General features: G+C 40.3%; 1 protein-coding gene across 1 annotated transcript in view; it reads right to left on the bottom strand.

Annotated features, from left to right (window-relative positions):
* LOC114697491 (solute carrier family 12 member 6-like) overlaps nt 1-22,908 on the bottom strand; it is a gene marked incomplete at its 5' end in the record, with an annotated part of 45,365 nt that extends 22,457 nt beyond the window's left edge. The window contains 11 exon segments of the mRNA XM_037201916.1: nt 12-69; nt 328-426; nt 579-737; nt 2,664-2,878; nt 5,336-5,577; nt 6,658-6,788; nt 7,252-7,306; nt 8,433-8,579; nt 9,608-9,739; nt 10,638-10,732; nt 22,809-22,908. Coding sequence (XP_037057811.1) covers nt 12-69; nt 328-426; nt 579-737; nt 2,664-2,878; nt 5,336-5,577; nt 6,658-6,788; nt 7,252-7,306; nt 8,433-8,579; nt 9,608-9,739; nt 10,638-10,732; nt 22,809-22,908 — 1,433 coding nt within the window.
* Nucleotides 22,909-23,088: the final 180 nt, after the last annotated feature.

Below are 23,088 nucleotides of genomic sequence, written 5' to 3'. Positions count from 1 at the left end.
GTTATACTTACTTGTCTCTGAGAACAACTCCTTCAATACATGCACCAAAAAGGACAACATTGCTTAAGTCTGTTATGCTGAGAGTCAAGGAAACTGTTGTTATCCTTTACCTTTTATACAGTAACTACACTCAAGATGATTCTTTTACCATATAGTGAGCTGCTAAATTCACTAATCCTATAAAATCCTTTTTTAATGGTGCTTATGAAGCAGGGCAACTCTCTGGCAAGTGAGGCAGTAGTAAGAGGTGGCATTATTATTATTAGATAAAAATACTGATCATCTTAGCTCTACTGCATGATCCCATCACCATGACGCAGAGGATACACACGAAGGATGTGGTCAGGATGGCAAGAACGGTTCCAATGGGAATGGACTTCTGAGCATCTTTCAGATCTCCGGATCTGTTTGACCCAGCCATGATACCTAGTAAGGGGAAACACCACGTTAACTTCTTGGCTTTCTGGACACTTTGATGTTCATACTGACACTGAAGACTAGGGGCAAACTTAAATCTCCTGAGAAAATGTGCTCACTGTGGCTGATGGCTTCTAAAACCTAAGAGCCCACCCTCTTACCTGTAACAGAAGGAAAGAAGATCCCCACCAGAAGAGTGAAGGAGGTGGTGATGTCAGCAAGGACATATTCATGGTTTAAGCTGCCCAAGACATCGGATGACTTGGCTGATGGCTTTTCAATGATCTCTCCCTTTGGTAAATAATTACTCCAAAGATTTTCTGCAAAGGGGTTAGGGGTAGTGTGGGTAGGAAGAAAAAGGATATAAAGATATAAGTAATGTTAAGTACAAGATTTCTTACCCAAACAACATTCAGTCAGAGACCCCTATAATTATTGTTATAATTACTGTACTGGAGACTGATTTAAGACTCTTTAAATGCCAGACAAGTACTGTGCCTACCTCCACCTCAGCCCCTTATGATAGTTTTTAAAGCCATTGTTTCTTCAACATGAACACATGTAAGTATTCCAGAATAAAACCAATGCTATTTTTCATTTGTTCTAATATAATTTTATAAAATGCTTTCACATAATAAATGTAGTTAACTTTCCTAATATAAATTAGTAACAGTTAAGCAGACTAAAATTAAATGCCCCAAAATGCCTATTTTTAAATTAGTTATCAAATATAAAATCTACTTTTAAAAAAATTAATATCACAGCAGTTTTTAACCTCTTAGCATGAACTTGCTTAATGGGCAAGGAAATCTGTGGACAAAACATTTAAGATGGATGTCATTTAAGCAAAGAATTTCAGAAATTTAGTTGAGCAAGGAAAACATGTATGACTGGTGACATTAAAACAGTTCTATTTTAGCTACCACTGCAAGAAGATCACTGGCAATTTTTCAAGACTACATTGAGTCAGACACGAAGGCAAATCCTTGTAGTCCCAGTTTGTCATGAGCCTGAAGCAGAAGGATTGCTTAAGCTCAGGAGTTTGATGTTAGCTTGAAGAACATTGCAAAATAAAAATATTCACCAAATGTTTTACCCTACCCTAGGCTAAAAAGTCTTTTGTCCGTCTCTGTCCTTAAAAGAAGGCAAATTTTAACAGATGCACTCTGCCAGGGAGCTCTAAAAACAGATAATTTCACGAGAAAAGAGCAGAAACATGCTGGGTATGGTGGTGCATGCCTATAATCCTCCCAGTACTCAGGAGGCTGAGGCACAAGGATTCTGTGTTTAAAAGTTATCCATGAATACACGGAGACCCATGCCATGTCCAACAGAAGAGTCTTAGACAGTGACCTGCATGCAGTTCAATGGTGGAGCACGTGGTCCTTGTCAGACATAATCCTTGGGTTCAAGCCTAACCACTGCAATCATAATCATCACTATCTAGGTCTAGGTCATTGGCCCTAGTGGGGAAGCTACTGCCTATGTTTGCTAAATGGACATGCTGTGCTTGTCCAACTGCCTTCTAAACAACTATATGTATGCTTATATGTTAGTGCTGCCATCAGCTTTGGTCAGGAAAATTTCTTTTTACAGTAGGCAGTGGTAACTGCGGAGCTTCATTAACGACTGGTCAAAGTGATAAGAATAACTGACCTTTGAATGTTTAGCCATAAAAATATCTGTATCCCCCTCTTCAAGGCTCAGGGAACATCGTGAGAAAGGGGAGTTGGAAAAACAAAAAATCCATGGAAGAGAGGGAGTGATAAAAGAGTGCTGACTTCTGATGTGGCCCTTGCATGCTTCAACTCACAGCAGCTCTGAATCCCTGCACAAAATTTTCACAAGGTTGGCTCTATTAATATCCTGTCATATGAGGAAGAGGGCACTGGCAAGACCCCACCCACCCCTGAGGCGTTATACCCAGCTCATGGTTGATGTGGGAGGGAGAGACGTTTTCTTCAGTCCTGAAGGCACTGTAAGGGGCCCATGCTACAATAAACAACATGTCACCTACAAACCTATGAGCAATCCTAAACAAATGAGAGAACAGGGGGTATGTGTCGATATGATCAAAATACCTAATATACGTGTATAAAATACAATAAACTTGTTATACATAATCAATATATTATAATTAAAAAAGGGACAAAAAAGCATCTAAGATGGGAAAGCCTATTTTCCCCATCTGTCCTAAGGAAGAAACAACACAAAACAAAATGAGTCTAATTAAACTCTTAACTTACCAGTAATGATACCACTAGCCAGCCCAGGAATGCCTTGGATTGAGGTGACATTGTTGTGAACAAAGTACTCGTCACAGGTGGCATTAAAAAACTGACTGGAGTTACAGAAGAATCCCCATAGCTTTGATGGCATTGTCATGTTGTTAACATCCTTGGTCTTAGAGCAAACGTCAAGGTGTCTTGATGAAAGGGTGCGGTTGCCCAGCATGCAGACCCTAAAGCAAAGCAAACAGGGAAGAGAAAGATCTAAGCTTTAAAGAGGAAAGGCAGATTAGTAAAGGGAGAAAAGATCTCATTTCTCAGAGATTCTACTGCCATGGGTAGGAAAGGACGAGTGATACTGAGCAGCACTGTGAATCACGTGACTTGCCTTTTCTGCCAGTATAATCCTCACAGGTCTCATAATATTTTAACATTTATCATATGTAGTGGAGGTACTGAAGTTTACAGAGATTCAATAATCTGACCAAAATCAAGGTCACACAAATGGCAGGTGGTATTCAAACACAAGGACTGTACAAAGAAACTACGCTGAATTATCTTCCAAACATATTTGGCGATTCATCCACTTTCAGGACAAAAAGGATCCTGGAGGGGTTCAGTAGTGTTCACGGGCTTGCTGTGGAAGCATGAAGTCCTGAGTTCAGATCTCCAGACACAGGCAGAAAGCCTGGTGTGGTCCTGCATGCCCGCAATCTCAGCACTGGGAATGGGGCAGGTGAGGAGGACAGACAGAAAGGCTGGGATTCGCTGGCCTGCCAGTCTAGATAAACAATGCACACAATGGTGAGCTTCAAGTTTACCTAGGGAGTCTCAGGGAATAAGGCAGAGAGCCACAGAGGACTGACACCGGATACTTCTGGTTTCCACACAAGCACACAGGCGAATACCCAGCCACCACCAGCAGCAACATCAAAACCCCAGAGCATTTCTGCTCTTATTTTTAAAAAAAAGTCCTATTGTTCACATTTTCGTTTGTTTTCTTTCTAGGTGGGGGGCGGAGGGGGGTTGGGGGAATGAAAACAGAAATGAAAGGAGACAGGGCTTTACATTCCTAAGAGCCTTTGGAACCACCTGTCTGGCTGAGCCTTCTGTTGTAGGACAGCTTGACTAGATTTAAAAAAGCACATCCCTCTAGGGCCAAGAGAAAACCGTTTTTGACCTGAAGCCTAGACCCAGTGGTAAAGAGGAAATTTAAGGATAATACAAATATTAGCTGCTGATTTATTTTTTCTTCTACCCAGAGACATAAACAAGGAGGGAGTAATAGAGCCATAGTAAAATACTTCTGAGGTCGAACAAAACAAGGCTCAGAATCTGCAGTGTGTTTATACATACATAATGAAGCGCATTCGATTACTTGGCTTCAACAACTCTTAACAATCCCTAGTTTTGTTTCACGGTCCTTCTACAGTTTTTTTTTTTTAAACATATTATGCAGGAATTTTTTGAAAACAAAATAACATGCACTGCGATTTTTTTTTCCAACCAAACAGAAGTGGAGAAGCCCCAAAGGGAACCTGAAGTAAAATGGAATTTCCTGAGTTGAGATAGAGCTAAAATGTTGCATCAAAACTTTTATAACTCTGAAAAGGAACTTTAATTATTTTATGGCCCTATGTAAGCAAAATGAAAAGTTTATGATGGAATCTATTACTGGCATCACATAGAAGCAATACCAAAGAGCAGTCAGGAAATCAAAGTTCATGTCCTTGCCCCACCATTAGTTGACTTGGGAGAAAGTCATTCATCTTCACTGAGTTTTTTTTCAATCATGAAAAATGTTTGATTTTTCTGTAATGTGTTTAAATCAGCATAGTACCAAGAAATTTGATCCCCAGCTGAACCATAGGACTTCAAAAGCAACTTCTGTAACAAGATTACAAATAACTGAGTACCAACCAGCCTTGGTGTCACAAATCAAAGGACAACAGGTGAGTCTTGAGTGAAGGCTCTGCACAAATCCATCAATTCACTACTGCACTGTATATGGCGTGTAATGTGCTCTACATACACATGCTATGACATTCATTTCCCTTTATTTTATACTAATAACTCTTATCACTTATGGTACCAAGAATAAAGAAAATAATTAAACAAATTAGATAATTCTTTTCAAAAAAGACTTATTTAATGCGTGGGTGTTTCTGTCTACATGGATGTCTGTGCACTAGTTGTGTGCCTGAAGCCTGTAGAAGCCTCAAGAGTGTACCAGATCCCCTGGAACTAGAGTTAGAGACAGTTGTGAGCCACTATGTGGGTGCTAGGAATTGAACCGAGGTCCTCTGGAAGATCATCCAGTGATCTTAGCTACAGAGTCCTCTTTCCAGGCTGCTACTCTAGAATTCTTTTGAATTGGTTTTTATTTTAAAAAGCCACTAAACATTTAAATGCCTTATAAAGGTTGCTGGTAATGACTATTGACTACAAAGTCCTTCATAGATGGTTCACATATACACAAGGGGCAGTGAAATAGGTACACCTTAATGATGGCTACAGTTGGTAGGTCTACACTTCAGAAGTGAGGAAGGGGGTCAACAGGACAGTTTATCAGGAAGTTTCCTGCTGGGACAATAGGAAATCACTCCATGAAATTCTGATGGAAATGTTCACATCACCAGATCCTGTCACTGACTACTCAACGATGACCAGGTGAAGTGATAAGCACGTACGGGAAGTGTGGTGGAGCAAAGGAAGACTTGATGGCACCAGCGTAGATAGCCAAAATGGACACAATTACACAGGCCAGGAAAAGTGAGGCAAACTTATTCACATAGCGTACGCCGATGAATACCACCAAGACCATGAGGACCAAGAAGGCGGTGCCATAGACACGCATGTTATTTAGCATGGCTGCTGATTCCTTGAGTGCATCATCACTGCGAAAGATGGCAGCTCGGGGGACAATATACACCTGTTACAAAGAAAAAAAAAAGAAGCAGAGAGGAAATGATGTCATTTAAAAACAATCAAGTAGAGAGGCTGTAACAGTTTATGTTACTTTTACTTTTATGAAGGAAAGGAAAGCTGGAACAAAAAATGATTAAAACATTGTTTATCCTTTCTTCTTTCATTCATTTGTTTTTAGAAAGGGTCTCATTTTGTAGCCCTAGTTGGCCTGGAACTCAAAGAGATCTACCTGCCTTTGTTTTCCAAGTACTGGGATTAAAGTTATGTACCACACTGGGCTGCAAATTAACCAAATTTTTATTTGGCTCTAGAATGTCCATAGAAATGTTATGTCATGGATTATTTTTGTTTTCTATTTGCTAATTTGAACATCTACATTTCCAAATGGGAAAAAGAAAAAAATGATTTTATTGAAAGGCTATAGAAAGTATTTATAAAATCAGTAGAGAAATAAAAACTCTATCATTGGGATAAAGTTATCAAAAAGAGGTTGGGGATACACCTCAGCCAGTGACCGGCTTTGCTGCACATGAAATCATACTTGAGTTTGATTCCCCTGGACTATGTAAAAAGCTAGGCATGGTGGCATGTGCTTGTGATCTTAGCACTGGGAAGGTGAAGACATGAGGACCCCCAGGGCTGACTGGCCAGTTAGTCAGAGGTGGAGAGCCCCCAGTCCCAGTCAAAGACTTCATCTCAGAAAACTGGATAGCTCCTGAAGAACGACAGGTGAGGAACCAGGTTCATCTCTGGCCTCTACACACATATATGCCACACACTAGAACACTTATGTGTACGATATAAACAAATGAGCTTATTTTTACTTTTCTACATTGGCATAAGTCTTTTCTACCTTGATATGAACTCCCTGGTTAAGGTGACACAGTTGGGACAATCAGATAGAGGGAAAAGGACAGGCAGGCGAAGGACACCTCAACCTTTCTGCCTCAGAGTAATGGTAAGAACACAGTCACAGCAACCATCACCTGATTGGCTGCCACACCTGATCTCAGAAACTTTAATATCTAAGAAAACAAACCCACAGAACTTCTAGATTACAGATCACAATTAATTCATTACTTACCAGGAAAATTTCAATGGCACCAAGAATATACATGGCGGCTGCAAATGTGGTGCCAAGATAAAAGCAGAGGCCAACAGCCCCACCAAACTCTGGGCCCAGGGCCCGGGAAATCATGAAGTATGAGCCCCCAGCTACAAGACAAAAATAGATACAAACAATAAAATGAGGGTATCAGTAAGAGGACTGTAAACAAGACATAAAAAGAATTCAAAAATATGCACAAAAGATGTTTGGGAAGCCCTGTAACAAAGTAGATTTGCTAATGGGAATATGATGTACCCAATTATTAGGAAAAATTAGAATATTTCCTACAGGAACAGGATAGTCTAATAAAATATATTTTATAAGTGAAGAATGTGGCTGAAATTAAAGCACTGTTGTCTAAAAATAACGAGATTTCAAAGATAAAATCCTTAGGCCAAACAGCATTTGCCTCTTTGTCTCTCTCACTTTTAGAGGCGACACTGATACAGTACACTGTGAACAACAGAATAAACACATGAAGTTTCTTTGGAGCTTATTCCTCCAGCTTTACAGCACAGAAACAGTGAGGAATCGTTAACAATCCCTGCGATTCAAGCTTGGACTACTGACCTGGCACCACTCCATTAGTGGCAATGGCACTCATGGAGATGGCAGTCAACATCGTCTGTAGAGAGAAAAACAAGCATTTTATTACTGGGTAGAACTGACATTTCTGTACTACTTTCCTGTGTGTGGACTTCAGAGCATTTACAAACATTTAACTCTACCCACTCTTATGAAGAGTTGCTATGTAACATTTTCAAAAGGAATAGTTAGGGAGAAACACTGGAAAGCTGGCTAGACTCTACAGACTAGCTACAATGCCAAAAACAATATGCAGTAAGAAAGAGAACCACTAGAACAAATTTAAAACATCATCTAGTAACAAAGTACATAAAGGTCTTCAACAAGGGCGCAGCTGGAGGCACAGTGACTAGCTAGTAGGCTGCCGTGGTACAAGTAGGAGATAAAATCTCAAGTGTGATAGTGGGGATAAGAAGGAGAGGCTGCATATGAAGTATCTCAGAGAGAACAGATTGGCCGTGGTGAACGGCAACCAAGGAATCGATATGGCCTTGAAGTTTCAAGCTTGAGAAACCGGGAGTGGGGAAGCCATTGCCATTAAGATATTAATGACATAGGCTAGGTCTGCTTAACCTGCATGGTTAGTATGCAGCTGAGCATGATGCATACAGAGGACATAATGGTTACCAAAACAAAGGGGACAGTAGATTGATGGACAGGGGTGGGATATATAAAAATGAGTTTAAATTAAAGGAGAATCAGAATGGACCGAGTGTGAGAGAAGAGCTGGAAAAACCTGAGTAATTTCTGGGGAAAACATAGGAAAGGAGACTTCAAAGTGAACCAAACCAAATCCAGATTCACCTGACCCTTCCCAGGCACTGTCAATTTTTTTTCAGTACATTTTAGAATAGTGTATACATTTTCTACTGTTTTTCTGTCACAACATTAGTGTTTTCAAGCCCAAATTACCCAGATTTTGAATTATTTGAAGACCTGCATTTTGTTATTTCCAAAAATCTAGGACACCATTTACTACATAGGAAGAAATGGACAATGGGTGCTGAACGAAAATCCTTTAGATTTTAAGATGAACACTCTCTCTCCTGTTGGGAGCGGGTCTTCACATAGCTTCTGTTCTTGATCCCCAGCAGGTAAAGAGCATATGTACTCTCAGCAGTGAAATGCCCCAGGCCAGCTCCAGGGGCCAGTGCAGGAGAACTTACACAGCAGCAGCAGATAAGGACGATTGCAAAGGCCTGCAGGACTCCAGCTGTGCCCACCACCCAGGTGAGACGCAGAAAGAGGATCACTCCAAAAATATTTTGTAGACATGGGAGGTAGACACCCATGAAAGTACCCATTTGGGGGCTCTGGAAATAAAAATGTAAGACAAAAGGAAAAATTATATAGTTAGCCATAAAAGATGTTTAGATTTACCACATTAATCTCAAAGCATAGGTAGGAAGGTTAAATAGTATCTTCACAGGTCTCTTAGTAAAGTCCATCACTACGCTTCCATTATCTGTAATACATGTGTAATTTAGTTAAGTTTCTACATTTTTATTGTTCCTAAGCAATGGACCAATCAACAATCTAAAAATATCTATTATTCAAGGTTGTTAAAATTTTATTCTCATTTAAAAATACAACAACTTATAGAAATTCTTAAAAATTAGGTACAAATTCTCCACATAGTTGGTAAATGAATGAGATGGGGAAAGTAAAAACCTGAGGGCCATTTGGCCCCTTTGCAAAGAGATAAACTAACTGTCTATATTGGCATAATTTTATTGTAAGAAAAACAGTAGTAGTAAAAAGTCTAACAACTACTGGGTATCATTGTCATAGTGGATGCCTATGATTCTAGCACCTGGGTCGCTGAGACAGGAGGACTCTGAGTCCAAGGCTAGCCTGTGTTATATTTGATACACCATCTCAAAAACAAAAACAAAAGCCAACAAAAACCCCCTTGTACCCAGGCAGACGGCATCAGAGGCTGGGCAGAGATACTCCTCCCACCGACGTGCTAACCCTTCTCCTGCTAACACGGCTAACTTCCTCCCTGGGATGGTTTCATATCACCGTGTCAGACAGCTTTCTCCGTCTGATCTGCCAGGGTATCAGACTGCCAGCAAGCTCTCATTAGTCTCCCTCCTTTTAACCCTGCACAAGTTTCGGGTCAAGCTTTACTTGACACTGAAGATGCTTTAACAGAGCTTCACAAGCTTAAGGACTGGCTTCCCACGTGAAGCTAGGGTACTACTGTACATTCTGTCTGGGCCACGAGGCCAGTGCTCAGAATGGTACCGGGTACATCAAGCATTTTCTACACAGTTTCTTAACACAGACTGATGCCCTGGGCATGCCTTCATCTCGGTCCTGTGTTCTGAGGCCTCACCTTGGTAGGCTTCTTCTTCCCTTCAGTGATGTTCTCCGCCTCTTCATGCTCCTTTGCTCCCTGTGTCAGGTTAGTATAGTTGGCCATGCGGTTGAGGAGAGAAGACACCTTTGGTCTGGTGTCCATTTCTTCCTATAAAATCACAAATAATTTATGAAGGATACTGAAATTCAGCAACAAAATAAACTTTCTACCAGGAAACAGCAAAATAAGTGAGAAAATACTTCACAGATAAACATTTTAAGAAAATTCTTCAGTGAGACAACTTGTTCCTGACATTTGAAAGATTACACAGAGCTGAGAGCACAGCTCAGTGAGAGCAGTTGCCCACATGCCTGAGGTCCTGGGGCTACTCCCCAGCAGTGAGGTGGTGAAAAGACTCCACTTAATCAGCAGCAAGTTAAGGTAGGATACAAAGTACTGGGTTTCATGAAGGATTTTTTTCATACACATGTGTAATTATACTTTTGTTCCAATCTGTTCCCCTCCTCCTCTGCCTTCCCACATTCCTTCTGACCCTCTTAGAGGCCAGATCCCTCCTGCCCTCATTAGCCTTCTCTGCTTTCACGTTACAGGCATTCTATTACCTGTCTCCACTTCTCTGCTCTCTTAACATCTCTTCCTCCATTCTCACAGTCCGCCAGAATTCTGCTCTCTCTCTTACACAAACACACACACACACACACACACACACACACACACACACACTTAAATACACATATGGGAGAGAAAATATGTACTACTTAATATTTGTCTTAGTTTGTCTTAATTTGCTTAACATAAAGATTTTTATTTCTAAACATTTTTCTGCAAATGTGATGATTTCATATTTCCTATGGTTGATGAGAATTCCATTGTGTGGGCTGGAGGGGTGGCTCTGTGGATAAGAGCACTTGCTACTTTCCCAGAGGCCCAAGTTCAGTTCCTAGCACCCACACTGGGATGCTCACAACCACCTGTAACTCCATCACCAGGGAAATATGATCCCTCTTCTACTCTCCCACAGACACATACACAATTAAAATATTACCTCAAAGAGTGCCAGATTTTTATCAAAATACTCATCTCCTTCTTCATAGTTGGAATTGTTGAGATAAGCATTTCGAGCTTTTTTATGTCCGTCATCTGAAAAAAAGAGGCAAACATTGGTGTTTTATTGGTTCTGAGACGCCAGTACCAATAGCTATGCTGTCTCTGTGGTAACAGAGACTATTTCAGATTCAGGTTCAGCCTAAGTGGTAGACCTCAATTAGCACTGCTTGGAGAACATGGTGTTTTTCTAGCAGGAGCAAAAGCAAATTGGGGAACCAAGGAAATCAACATGAACAATTCCTTTTCTTAATACAGAGATCTCTGGAGAAAATAGAGGGCCTACCCTTAAGCTTATCCACAAATAAATAAACAAAACACACACAGTATTTCTTTCCCGGTGTGTTATACCACTCTAGATGTGGACTACTTTATAAACGATTGCTGCTGATATAGAAGAAAAAGCTATTTCCAGGGCCTTCTGACATTAAAAATGAACTGTGTGTGTGTGTGTGTGTGTGTGTGTGTGTGTGTGTGTGTGTGTACGCGTGCGTGCGCGCGCACGCGCATGTGGAGGTCAGAGGACAACTTTGTAGATTTGTTTCTCTCCTACCTTTACAAGGGTTCATGGGATGAAACTCAGGTTGTCAGGCTTGCGCCAAACATCTGCTGAGCTATCTCGTTGACCTCATTTCTGATGCTACCAATTACATCAGGTGATTTAATCTATGATGATGATTACTTCATAAAATCTTTTGAGAATTACAATGTATTTTGAATATATTCAAGACCCCAGTCCCCTTACTAACGCCTCAACCCTCTCATTGCTTCCAACCCAACTTTGAGACTGCCTCTTTTTTTTGACCTTCTTTCCCTGTCAGGTCCAGTTTGTGTTGCTCAGCTAGTTTTGGGATTGAGGTCTGCTCTGGTATGTGATCACACTATCAAGGTCATCATCATTAAATCTCTCTTTCCCAGCAATCACTAAATGCTAATAATTACATATCCACCTTCATTCCCACTGTGCAGGAATTCTGTCTGGCTAGAGCTTGTGTAAGTCCCTTGCACACTGTCACAATCACTGTGAGTTCATTTATGTTTCTGTCTGGAAAACACTGTTTCCTTTAAATTATCTACCACCTTTGGCTCTTAAAGTCTTTCTCCCCTCTCCTCCACAAAGATCCCTAAGCCTTGAGATAATACATGAACGTCCAAATTGAGGCTAAGCACTCTACAGTCTTTTGTTTTCTATACACTGAGCAGCTGGAGGTCAGTAGTAGTTTTTGAGTCTCACTATGAGGCCCAGACTGGTTTCAAACTCTTGAATATCTTTCCTCAGCCCCAAAGTACTAAATTATAGGTGTGTACCTTTATGGCTAGCATCCAGTATATTTTTGTATGAGCCTTCCCATATTATTTTTATGTTGAAAGAGGTACTTGACTGGAATCTGATGAACTAGCTGTAAACAAGGAAGAAACAGAGCTCCTAAGACAGCAAAGTTTGTGTTAAATGAATACTTCCTACTCTTTAGCTTTTTAAATTGTGCTTAAGTTACGTGATTGCACAGTCTGGCAGGAGAGAAGAGAAAAAAATGTGTAAATACTATTTAAAACTAAGGTTCCCGTTACTAAAAAAAATATACTAGGGTAAAAATGAAGGACATTAAAATAATATCCATTACTTTAAATATGGAAGAGGAGCCTGGCAAAAGCCAGCAAGCTACTGAGATGAGCTGGTCATCTAGAAGGACATGAGACTGACTTGAAGGAGTTCCTGATGGTCATGACAGGAAAAGTGACTGACACATGAGATATTCAAAATTATATTTTTAAAAAGTCAATTATGCAAAGTTTTAAGGAAGCAATATACAACTCTGAAAAATAACTGAAGAATCAACTTTGCTGTCTGTTTTGTGCTAGCTATATTTGAGGATAATATACAGCTAAAGACTACATTTTTATAGACACAGTGTAGCTAATTTATGATACATGGAATAGTACATAGGAAACCTTAGGGAAAACAACAGATCTAGGCAATCATCATCAATAGCTGTGAAAACCATCTTGATAAAGGGCTGAGGCATAACCTTCTAGTGGGCAAATGAAGAGGACCATGAGCCTGTTGACTAACAAATCATTGAAGGCAAGACACTGTTCAGTCTATGTATTCTTAGCAAAAGAAAGGAAACTCAATCTAATTAAGCCTCTCAGGATCACAGACAATACAAAGGAGAAAAAGTGTAAGCATACACAAAGACACAATCACGAAAGTCAGAATGTAGGATAATCTAATTTCTTCAGCAAACCACAGGCTAAACCAGTGAACTTTCACTGACTAAAGCTTAAGATGTGACTGAAATCTAAGATACGATCTTTGTTAGAATCCTCAAACTAATGTGAAGCGACTTTTTTTTTTTCTTCAGTGTTTTCGAGACAGGGTTTCTCTGTGAAGCTTTCGAGCCTGTCCTGGAACTCGCTCTATAGACTAGCTCAGCCTCAATCTTACAGAGATCGGATCACTTCTGCCTCCCAAGTGCTGGGATTAAAGACATGTATCACCATGGCATGGCTGTGAAGAGACATTTCTAGAACAGAGAAATGTCAGGCTGGAGAGATGGCTCAGCTGTTCTTCCAGAGGACCTGAGTTAAATTCCCAGCACCCATACAGCAGCTCACAACCACCTGTAACTACAGTGCCAGGGGATCCAATACCCTTTTCTGGCCCATGGCTACCAGGTACACACGTAGCACAGGCATATATATAGACAAGGCACTCATATACATAAAATATTTTTTAAAATTTAAAAACATGGAAATTTAAATGTATGCTAATTTAGAAATTTGCATTTATTATCATCAGGCTTCTACGGAACCAGAAAGCAGCCCGGAACTAGGGCACTGGCTCCACTGGGATCTGAGAGCACTGTGCAACTAGCCTCCAGCCCCAGCGGTCTCAGAGGACAGTGCGGGGCCTGAGCTTCAGCTCTAGTGTACTCAGGGTCCCTGAGAAACTGGGGCTTTAAGATTACTGTGGGTGTAGGGTTTTGAATCCTGAAGTTCCAGTGGTCACTGTAGGACCCCAGAGTCTAGACTACTGTGCTCCCCCAGAGGTTACTTAAAACCTACTGCTTTAGCCACAGGCCACAGTTAGCACCCAGACTTCAGTGGGTCTGACATTTGCTATTCTGGCCCCCACTGGATCCACAGGATCCAGGCAATGACTGGGGTTCTAACCCCATCTGGCTGCCTTGGTTCTTTGTGGGCCACTCCACCCTTAGTCTTGTTGGCACACAGCTACGGTGGGATTACCTCAGTGAGTACACTTGACAACACTAAATTTCTGCAGTCCACATAGCTAAGTTTCATGCAGTTAATCATCTAGGAAGAACCACAGAAAACAAAAGAGAATATACTCCAATGGGGAAGTCAAAGCCGAAAGTCAAACATACTCTAGGAGATGCATAAAATACAACAAAAAAAACCACAAAGACTATGACATAGCCACCTTCCATGACCCATCCCAACCAACCACTCCCTTATGAAGGAATCTGAAACCACAGAGATAGATTAATGTCTAAGAATTCACAGTATTGTGGAACTTTTTTGTACACTGTAAAGATTTGTCACTTGAATTGGTTTAATAAAAAGCTGACTGGCAGGTAGTCAGGCAGGAAGTATAGGCAGGACAACCAGACTAAGGATGCTGGGATGAAGAAGGGAGGAATCAGGGAGATGGCAGCATATGCAGAAGAAACAGGATGTGTAGAGAATGAGATAGCAAGCCATGAGCCAAGTGGCAGATGGTAGATAAGAAATATGGGCTAATTTAAAGTATGAGTTAGCTAGTAACAAGCCTGAGCTATCAGCCGAGCATTTATAATTAATATTAAGCTTCTGAGTGGTTATTTGGGAGTGGCTGCCGGCACAGGAAAACTCTGCCTACATCCAGAGTCTTACTTTTTAAAAGAATTAGTGATCATATAGAAGATTCAAACAAACAGATGGACAAATTAAGATCTATCCCAGATTTCAACAAGACAGTCTCAAAAGTGAATGAAACAGTAAATCAGAGGTGAAAGTCCAAATATAGAGGAAAAATTCAGCAAGGAGACTGAAACATTAAAAAACAAAACAAAACAAAAAACACTTGCGGTAAATGAGATGGTCAATCAAATAAAATCCACAATATGCCATCACAGACAAACAAGAACAAGCAGAAGAGCAGGTTTCAGAGATGGAAGACAAAGACAATACAATCATGCATATATCTTCTTAAGGTGGTAGGTGCATGAAAATGTAATTGATAGTAAAAATATAAAACTCTTAAGTGAACCTTGGAGTCACAAAAACTACTCTAACAGCATGGAAGTTTATTGAGATGTATAGGGCTTGGGACCAGGGAAGTATTTTGATGGGTATGTTAATATAGCTACATGATGATTTTGTGTGTTTATTAAGTAACTTTTTTTTTTTTCTGAGTCAGGGTTTCACTATGTAACTCTGGCTGTCCTAGAACTCACAATGTAGACCAAGCTGGCCTCAAACTCTTGGATCCACCTGCCTCTGCCTCCTGAGTGCTAGTATTAAAGACTTCTGGCCCAATAAAGTCATCTTTAAAATTGCATTAATTTACTTTTGTTGGTGTACATTTGGTCACATGTGCCACCTGCCATGTATGTGAAGCTCAAAGACAACTTGTGGGAGTTGGTTCTCTCCTTCTAACCATGTAAGGCCCTGGGATTGAACTCTGGTCATCAGGCGTGGCAGCAAGCACCTGTATTCACTGAGCCCTTGCTACCCAATGCTAGTTTTTTAATGGTAAAAATGAGCAAACAAACAAACAAATAGAAAATGTAGAATGTGAAAGTTTCTTTAAAATATTCTAGGAAACTATCAAAGGATAAATTAAAGATATTCTTTTTTTTTTTTTTAATCTAGTATTAGGACATCCTGTCCAATTCTGCTGCTGCTGCTCCTGTTTAGACACCTCATTCTTGAGTTCCAGGTGAATCACCTTATTTATCAGTCAAATCTGGTTCTGGCTGTTTCTGTGCCAGCTTCTATTGTTTGACTTCTTAATTGATTTGGAAAATAAAACAATTTCCATGGAGACTTTGCATCAGAGGCAGACAATGATGCTTGTAAGACCTAGTTATCCTGATCTCTCCTGACTTGGGACAATCATGAAAAGTAGAGGCTTTCCACAGAAGGAATATAGCTCTTGCCAGATTTGCTTCTAGAGAAAAACATGAAACTAGAAGTAATTCTACCGAAAGGTATGGATGATTTCTCAGCTAGACTATGGTGGTTGGCAACCAGTCACAGTATGGCTTTTTCTGTAGTCTGAGTTACAAAAGAATGCCAAAGACAATGGAATTTCTAGATTTTCTGAATAAAATTCTTTCTTGGCATGAACTGAGAACCAAACACATATCCCAGGACTCTTGAAGAATATACAGAATCCTGGCGCTGGAGAGGTATCTCGGCAGTTAGCAGCACTTAATGAGGATGAATTGGGCTCCCAGTACCCTCAGTGAAAAGCTCACTGTTCTCTGTAACTCCAGTTCCAGGGGACTGGATGGCCTCTCCTGACCTCCATGGGCACTGGGCGGTACACATAAACTCACACATTTATATAAATTTTTTAAAAAATCTTTAAAAATAAGAACTAAAAGAAGATTACTTTGTAAGATATCCACTGGGTCTGCAAGACTGGCCGTGGCAGTGACCTGATTTCAGCACCCCATCATTGTTGGCATGTTTCTTTTCTCTCACTTTACTGCCCAAACAACATGGATACTATGAGAAAGCTGCTGTGTTTCAAGATGCAATTAAAAAGAAAACTGTCAGAACCAGTTTCTTCTCAAAATATTGTTTCTGCTTTTCGTGACACATCCATGTTCTTATATAACTTGCGCTTTTGTTGTTCCTTTTTGTGTGTGCTATAGACTGAACCCAGGGCTTTGAGCACACAATCACTAAGCTATGCTCTTTTCCTTTTTTCTGTAAACAGAAAAAGTGTATAGCTAATAGCTTGATGTTGAAAGATATTTATTGTTTGCTTCTATTATTTCTACAATGTTGCTCTTGTCAGTTACCACTTACACTGTATTTTGGAACCAAGGTAAGCTGCAAAAATTGTCCTTTAGCCTCCTGACCTTGTCAAGTGGTCTTTGCTGGCTCGATCTAGACAGAGATGAAACAGTAAGAATACTTAAATTCCTCTGGCACACATCTATGTTTGAACCACATCAACAAGAACAGAAAAAAATTGCCAGGTGGTGGTGGTGCAGAACTCAGAAGGCAGAGGCAGCCAGATTTCCAAGTTTGAGGCCAGCCTGTTCTACAGAGCGAGTTCCAGGACAGCCAGAGATACACAGAGAAACCCTATCTCAAAAAACAAAACAAAACAAACAAACAAAAAGAAGGAAAATTTGTCTCAATGCTGTAAAAAAAAAAAAATCACTGTTTTTAAGTAAATGAGACATTGGGAAAATGTGAGGTGTTTAAGAAGTATGTTGGAAATGGAAGCATGTTAATTATTCTAAGAAATATGGTGGATGTATGTCATAACTCATGAGAAAGAAAAAGCTGAAGATAGGGGTTTTTTTTCTATCTTTTTCTGAAAGGGATTTGAAAGAGTTTGCTTACTTTCAGTGATGAGAACTGAACCTGGGTACCCATACATGCTTGGTAAGCAAGCCACACTGAGCTATGCTGCAGCCCTCTAAGTTATGCTTTTGATCTATACTGTTTGAATCATCAGTCAGACAGAAACACATTACAACTGACTGCTGTATTTCTTCAGCTACAGTTTCCTTTCTCTTCAAAAAATCTTGTCGTATGTCCTGGAGTTTCTGAGAGACTGGATTTTGATGATGACATTGATGTGATGCTGTGTGACATTTTGTTTACTGTAATTTGTATGAACTGGTTGACAACTGAATCTAGATGCTTAATCACACCACATTTGGCCGGGAGGTGGTGGCGCATGCCTTTAATCCCAGCACTTGGGAGGCAGAGGCAGGCAGATCTCTTGTGAGTTCGAGGCCAGCCTGGTCTACAGAGCGAGATCCAGGAAAGGCGCAAAGCTACACAGAGAAACCCTGTCTTGAAAAACCAAAGAAATCACACCACATTTGTTATTTTTAGGGAGAGAAAAAAACTGCTGCATAATTGTACTGGGATACTTTACTGTATCTGGTTAGCTTTCTTTTTGAGATATTAACAACCATTGATGATTAATGCCTGGATCCATTAATTTATGAGGGGTAAAATATGGTGACATTTTCAATCTCTTAGTTTTCATTAGTTCAAGAACTTCACACCAGAGACATTTTAATCTACTTGGCTCTCAAGTGGTACAGTTAAATATAAAACAGATTATCTATTAGTCTATTCTTCCCCCTCATTGAGCAATTAATGAATAGGCTCACAAGAACATTCCAGTTATGAACAATTAGTTTTTAATATGTTAATATTGGTTATGTTTCCTATCAAATGCTTCATCTACCTATACTAAAATGATTATATAGTTCTTTAATACTAATACAGTAAGTACTTAAGTTTTATATTTATTTTTGAGGCAGGGGTCAGGCTAGCCTCAAGCTCATGTTCCTCATGCCTCATCTTCCTAAGTACTGGGATGACAGGTGTGAACCACCAGTGACAAGGGTATAAATTCATTTTTGATATAAAGCCTGTCATGTATTTTTAGCAACTCGATAATGGTGTTTGTTTAATTTGAGGCATTGGGGATTGAACCCGGGGCCTTACGTGTGGTAGGTAAATACTCTAACATGGGTCCAAACCCAAGCCCACGGAGATAATCTTTAAAAATGCTATGTGCAAGAAGACCTGCATAAGATCAATCTGGCCAATATTCCAGCACGGAAGAGGGAGGAGCTCACAAGCCCCACCCCTTGCTGAAGGGCGCTGACTGTGATGCTTCTGGGAGAGGGGAGGACCCTGCTAAGGGTTTGGCCCCTGGTGTCAATCACACTCCACTGGACTGACAGTGATGTTTCTGGGAGGGGGGAGGACCCTGTTAAGGGTGTGGCCCTGGTGTCAATCACACTCCACTGGACTGACAGTGATGCTTCTGAGAGAGGGTGTGGCCCTGGTGTCAATCACACTCCACTGGACTGACAGAGATGCTTCTGGGAGAGGGGAGGATCCTGTTAAGGGTGTGGACCCTGGTGTCAATCACACTCCACTGGACTGACAGTGAGCTTTTGGGAGGGGGGAGGACCCTGTTAAGGGTGTGGACCCTGGTGCCAATCACACTCCACTGGGCTGAGAGTGATGCTTCTGGGAGAGGGTGTGGCCCTGGTGTCAATCACACTCCACTGGGCTGACAGAGATGCTTCTGGGAGTGGGGAGGACCCTGTTAAGGGTGTGGCCCCTGGTGTCAATCACACTCCACTGGATGGCTCCACATCCATGAGTATATGGGCAGCACACACTGCACGATAAAGTATTATTGTAATAATAAAAGTGTAAAACTAAAAAGGACAGGAACTTTAGAGCAAATGGGGAATGGGGATGGATCTGGGAGGAGTCTGGGAGAGTAGTAGGGTGAATATAATCAAAACATTCATGCATGAAGTTCTCAAAAAAGTAATAAAATATTATATTTAAATTAAAAATAAAAATACATGATTCAGATTACAAATACTTTGTTTGGCCTGGACAACACTTTTCTCATATTGCCACTGTTAAGTTTTGGTATCAGGGTTAAGAAAGACTCAAACTGATTTCACAGTGTTTACTTGGTTTTCTATGCTATGAGACTGTACAAGACTGGAATGTTTTTATCCTTGCATGTTTAATAAAAATTGTAAACCTGCCATGACTCACTGATGTTTGCCTCTTTGCTTTCTAAAATGTTTGAACTTGAAAATTATACACACACACACACACACACACACACACACACACACACACAGGGAAAAGTTCATAGATTGTTAAGTACAAACTTTGATTCATTATCACAAGAGCAGCTTCACCTCCATACATTACCTCAGCCTGACCCTGAGTTTTGCAAGAGGGCTTATGAGTCAGTGGGAACAGCAAATACATTAAAATAACTGCAGCCTGTTGGCAGGAGCAGTACTTAGCAGGTCTGGAAGATGCTGTTTTCAATCTCATTTGGCAGGAAAAGTCTGAAAGATGTTATTACAAACTGAATTCAGCACGCAAGACAATTGAGCCAGTGTTCACCACAGCAGCTTCTTAGAAACACTGGGGTTGGGATGGAGGCGTTGAGAGTTTTTGGTTTTTGAGGTGCTGGGGTTGAACCCAGGGGATGGTGTTTGCCAAGTTAGCATTGAATCACTGAATTACATCCCCAGTCCTGAAAGGTGGGGCAACTGTACAAAAAAAATTTATAAAATACAGTCTTTCTCCGCTTCAGTGCAGTTGATCTGTGAATGGTGTAAATTCTTACCGTCCATTTCACTTGTGAAGGCCTCTGTACCTCCACTGCATCTATGTTCCTGTTCAGATAATAAACTAGCTTCAGAGTTCTGAGCTTATCTTGGCAATTTCATAATTTAGGGGAGAAAAAAAATTGAGACAAGGTCTCATGTAGCCCAGGCTAGCCTTGTAATCTTGATCTTCTTGCCTGTTTCTCACATGTTGGGATTACATGAATATGCTAACATGATATAGATAGATACATAGTTGAGAGAATGAGAGAGAGAACGAGAGAGAGAGAGAGAGAGAGAGAGAGAGAGAGAGAGAGAGAGAGAGAGAGAGCGCACAGTTTCTTCAATACTATGGAACTTTTCTGTAAGCAAACAAGGCATATCAAGTTCTTTCCCTCCTGTGGACTTTCTGATAACACATTTTCCACAGCTGCTATTGTATATTCTAACAGCTAAAAGCTTGGCAGTGTACAAAACCAGATGCACACACCACCATACAACAAAACTCTTTGCATACAATAAAGTTCTAATTTTCACCATAATTAAAGAAGTAGAACACAAACTAGAAATGACATTCTACCTATTAGTGAATGTAAAAAACATAGACGAATAAAGTCAATTTGGGCCAGAGAGCTGGCTCATCAGGTAAAGATACTTGTGGCCAAGGCTGACAACCTGAGTTCAATGCCCACAACACACATAATGGTAGGAGAGAACAGATGCCTGAAAGTTGTTTTCTGACCTCCACAAACATGCTATGGCAAGCACATCACTTCCCTATAAAGTAAGTAAATAAATACAACTTTAAAAATAACATAAGTTTTTGTAACAGAGAGCCAAATATTCCTCCATACCTAGGTCAGTGGGAGAGCTTACGGTGATTTATCTCATGGAAAATGTACAAACCATGAGAGGAAACTACAAATGTGCTGACAGTCTTGACTGCAGAGATGCAACTATAAGATGCTTATTGCAAAATAATCTGTTTTAAAAAACTGTATGTGTGTGGGTGTTGTTCTTGCAGATATGTCCATGTGACCCATGCACACAGTGCTTACACCATGCTAAATAAAGAGGGCATTGAATTCCCTGGAACTGGAGTTACAAACAGTTGTGAGCTTCCATGTGGGTACTGGGAATTGAACTCAGGTGCTCTGGAAGAGCAGTCGGTGATCTTAACCAGTTGAGCCATCTCTCCATGCCCTTCAACGTAATTTCTTCAATAGCATTCTAGAAATGTTCATAAAGAGGGGGAACTGGCTGAGTAAAATTGCAGTGAACAGCACAATCTCACTGTATTCTAAACAGAGGAACGAGCAGAGCTTGACACACTGATACATACTACCCAGACAAAACGTTAACTGACAAAATGCCATTTGATTAATATAAGGCCATTGACATAAAAAGGAAAAAGCAGTCATATGTAATATGAACATGTATAAATAAATTGAGTACTTGGGGAAGCAGAGCTGAGGTGTGGGGAGAACAGACCCTTGAAGGATTAGCTACCTCTAACTGGTTTTCTGTACTGCTTGGATTCCCCACTGTAGCGTTTCTAGAAAGGAGTACAAGTGTATGTTTTGAAAATCTCCAAGTTCAGGGAGCTTATCAAATTCTTGTCAAATTATAATTTTTCTACACTAACCAATACTTAGAGGAAATAATTCACTTCTATAACTTGTTTCATAGGTAAGAAACTAAAATATCAATTTTATAGGTTATTAAAGTCCGTGTTGTCTGTGAAGGCTTTCAGTAATTAATTTTTGTCATAGCTTACTTGTGTGTGTGTGTGTGTGTTGATGGTGTGTGAGTACACACATGCTACCATGTGCTGTGAAGGTCAGAGGACAACCTGAAAGAGAAAGTTCTTTCCTTCTTCTATGTGTGTCCCAGGACTCAGAACCAGGTTGTCAGGCAAGGGCTTTACCTGGTGAGTACCTCACAACTGAGTGGCTTCCTGCAATTAAAATGTGGTTCAACACCAACACAAACAACAGAGAAGTCTATCTATAAACTTCACAATATTACATAATATTATAATCGTTTTACTACTGTATGTGTTCACAAAGGGTGCGGAAGTTAGAGGATACTTCGTGGGGTTGGTGCGCTCCTTCCCTTCCCCTGGACCTAAGTCCTGGGGACCAAACTCAGGTCACCAGGCTTGCACAGCAAGCACCTTTTCTTTCTTTTTTTTTTTTTTTTAATTTATTTTTTTCTATTATCATCTTGATACAGTATAAGTTCTTATCCTAATAGTGAAATGTTTCATTGAGGCTTGCCCAGTAATTGAGTAAAACCAAAACTTATTATAAGCCACAGTCATCCTAGGGTCCTCCTACTATATAGCCTCCCTGGTTCTGTGGGTTGAAGTCTGATTGTTCTTTGCAAGCACCTTTTCTTGATGACCCACGTGGACACGACGTGTGGGGGGGAAACGGGCCACAGCACATGTGTGGAGAATACTGTCTGCTTTTCAATTCAAGTCTAGAAAAATAAGCTCTAGGATTATTTTAACTTCAGACTATGTAAAATTACTTTTTAAAATGTAATTAATTTAGTTTTAGTAATTAATTACAAAGGCAGCTTCCTATCCCTTACCAGGTTAGAAATCAACAGAGAAAGAGTTGAGGGGTGAAAAGTAAAGTAAAAGAACCCAAAACAGCAGCGGAGCGGGGAGTAAGTCATGTCTGTTAGTAAACCAGGCGAGGGTGACTGCAGAGTCACTTCCCAGAGCAATACTATACCTAACAGCTGGCTGTGCTCCCCTGTGATGGAGTTCTGACTCGGGTCTGAAAAACAAACAATTGAAAAGGATAGAAAAAATGAATGACCAAAACAAACAATTATTTAAAACTCAAGCAACAAAAGTCAAACAAGGTAAAAAGCGAAAACTTAAAAAAAAAAATTAACAAAAGGTGGGAAAAAAACCCAGAAAACTCAACTAGAATGAACTATTGTAAAATAATTATCACATTCTTCAATACATTAAACATGAATTACAACATGAAACAATTCCACATCTAT

Source organism: Peromyscus leucopus, unplaced genomic scaffold (genome assembly GCF_004664715.2).
Source record: "Peromyscus leucopus breed LL Stock unplaced genomic scaffold, UCI_PerLeu_2.1 scaffold_347, whole genome shotgun sequence".
NCBI classification, from domain to species: Eukaryota; Metazoa; Chordata; class Mammalia; order Rodentia; family Cricetidae; genus Peromyscus; species Peromyscus leucopus.
The sequence above is the reverse complement of the archived record's forward strand: the minus strand, read 5'-3'. Positions and strand labels throughout refer to the sequence as shown.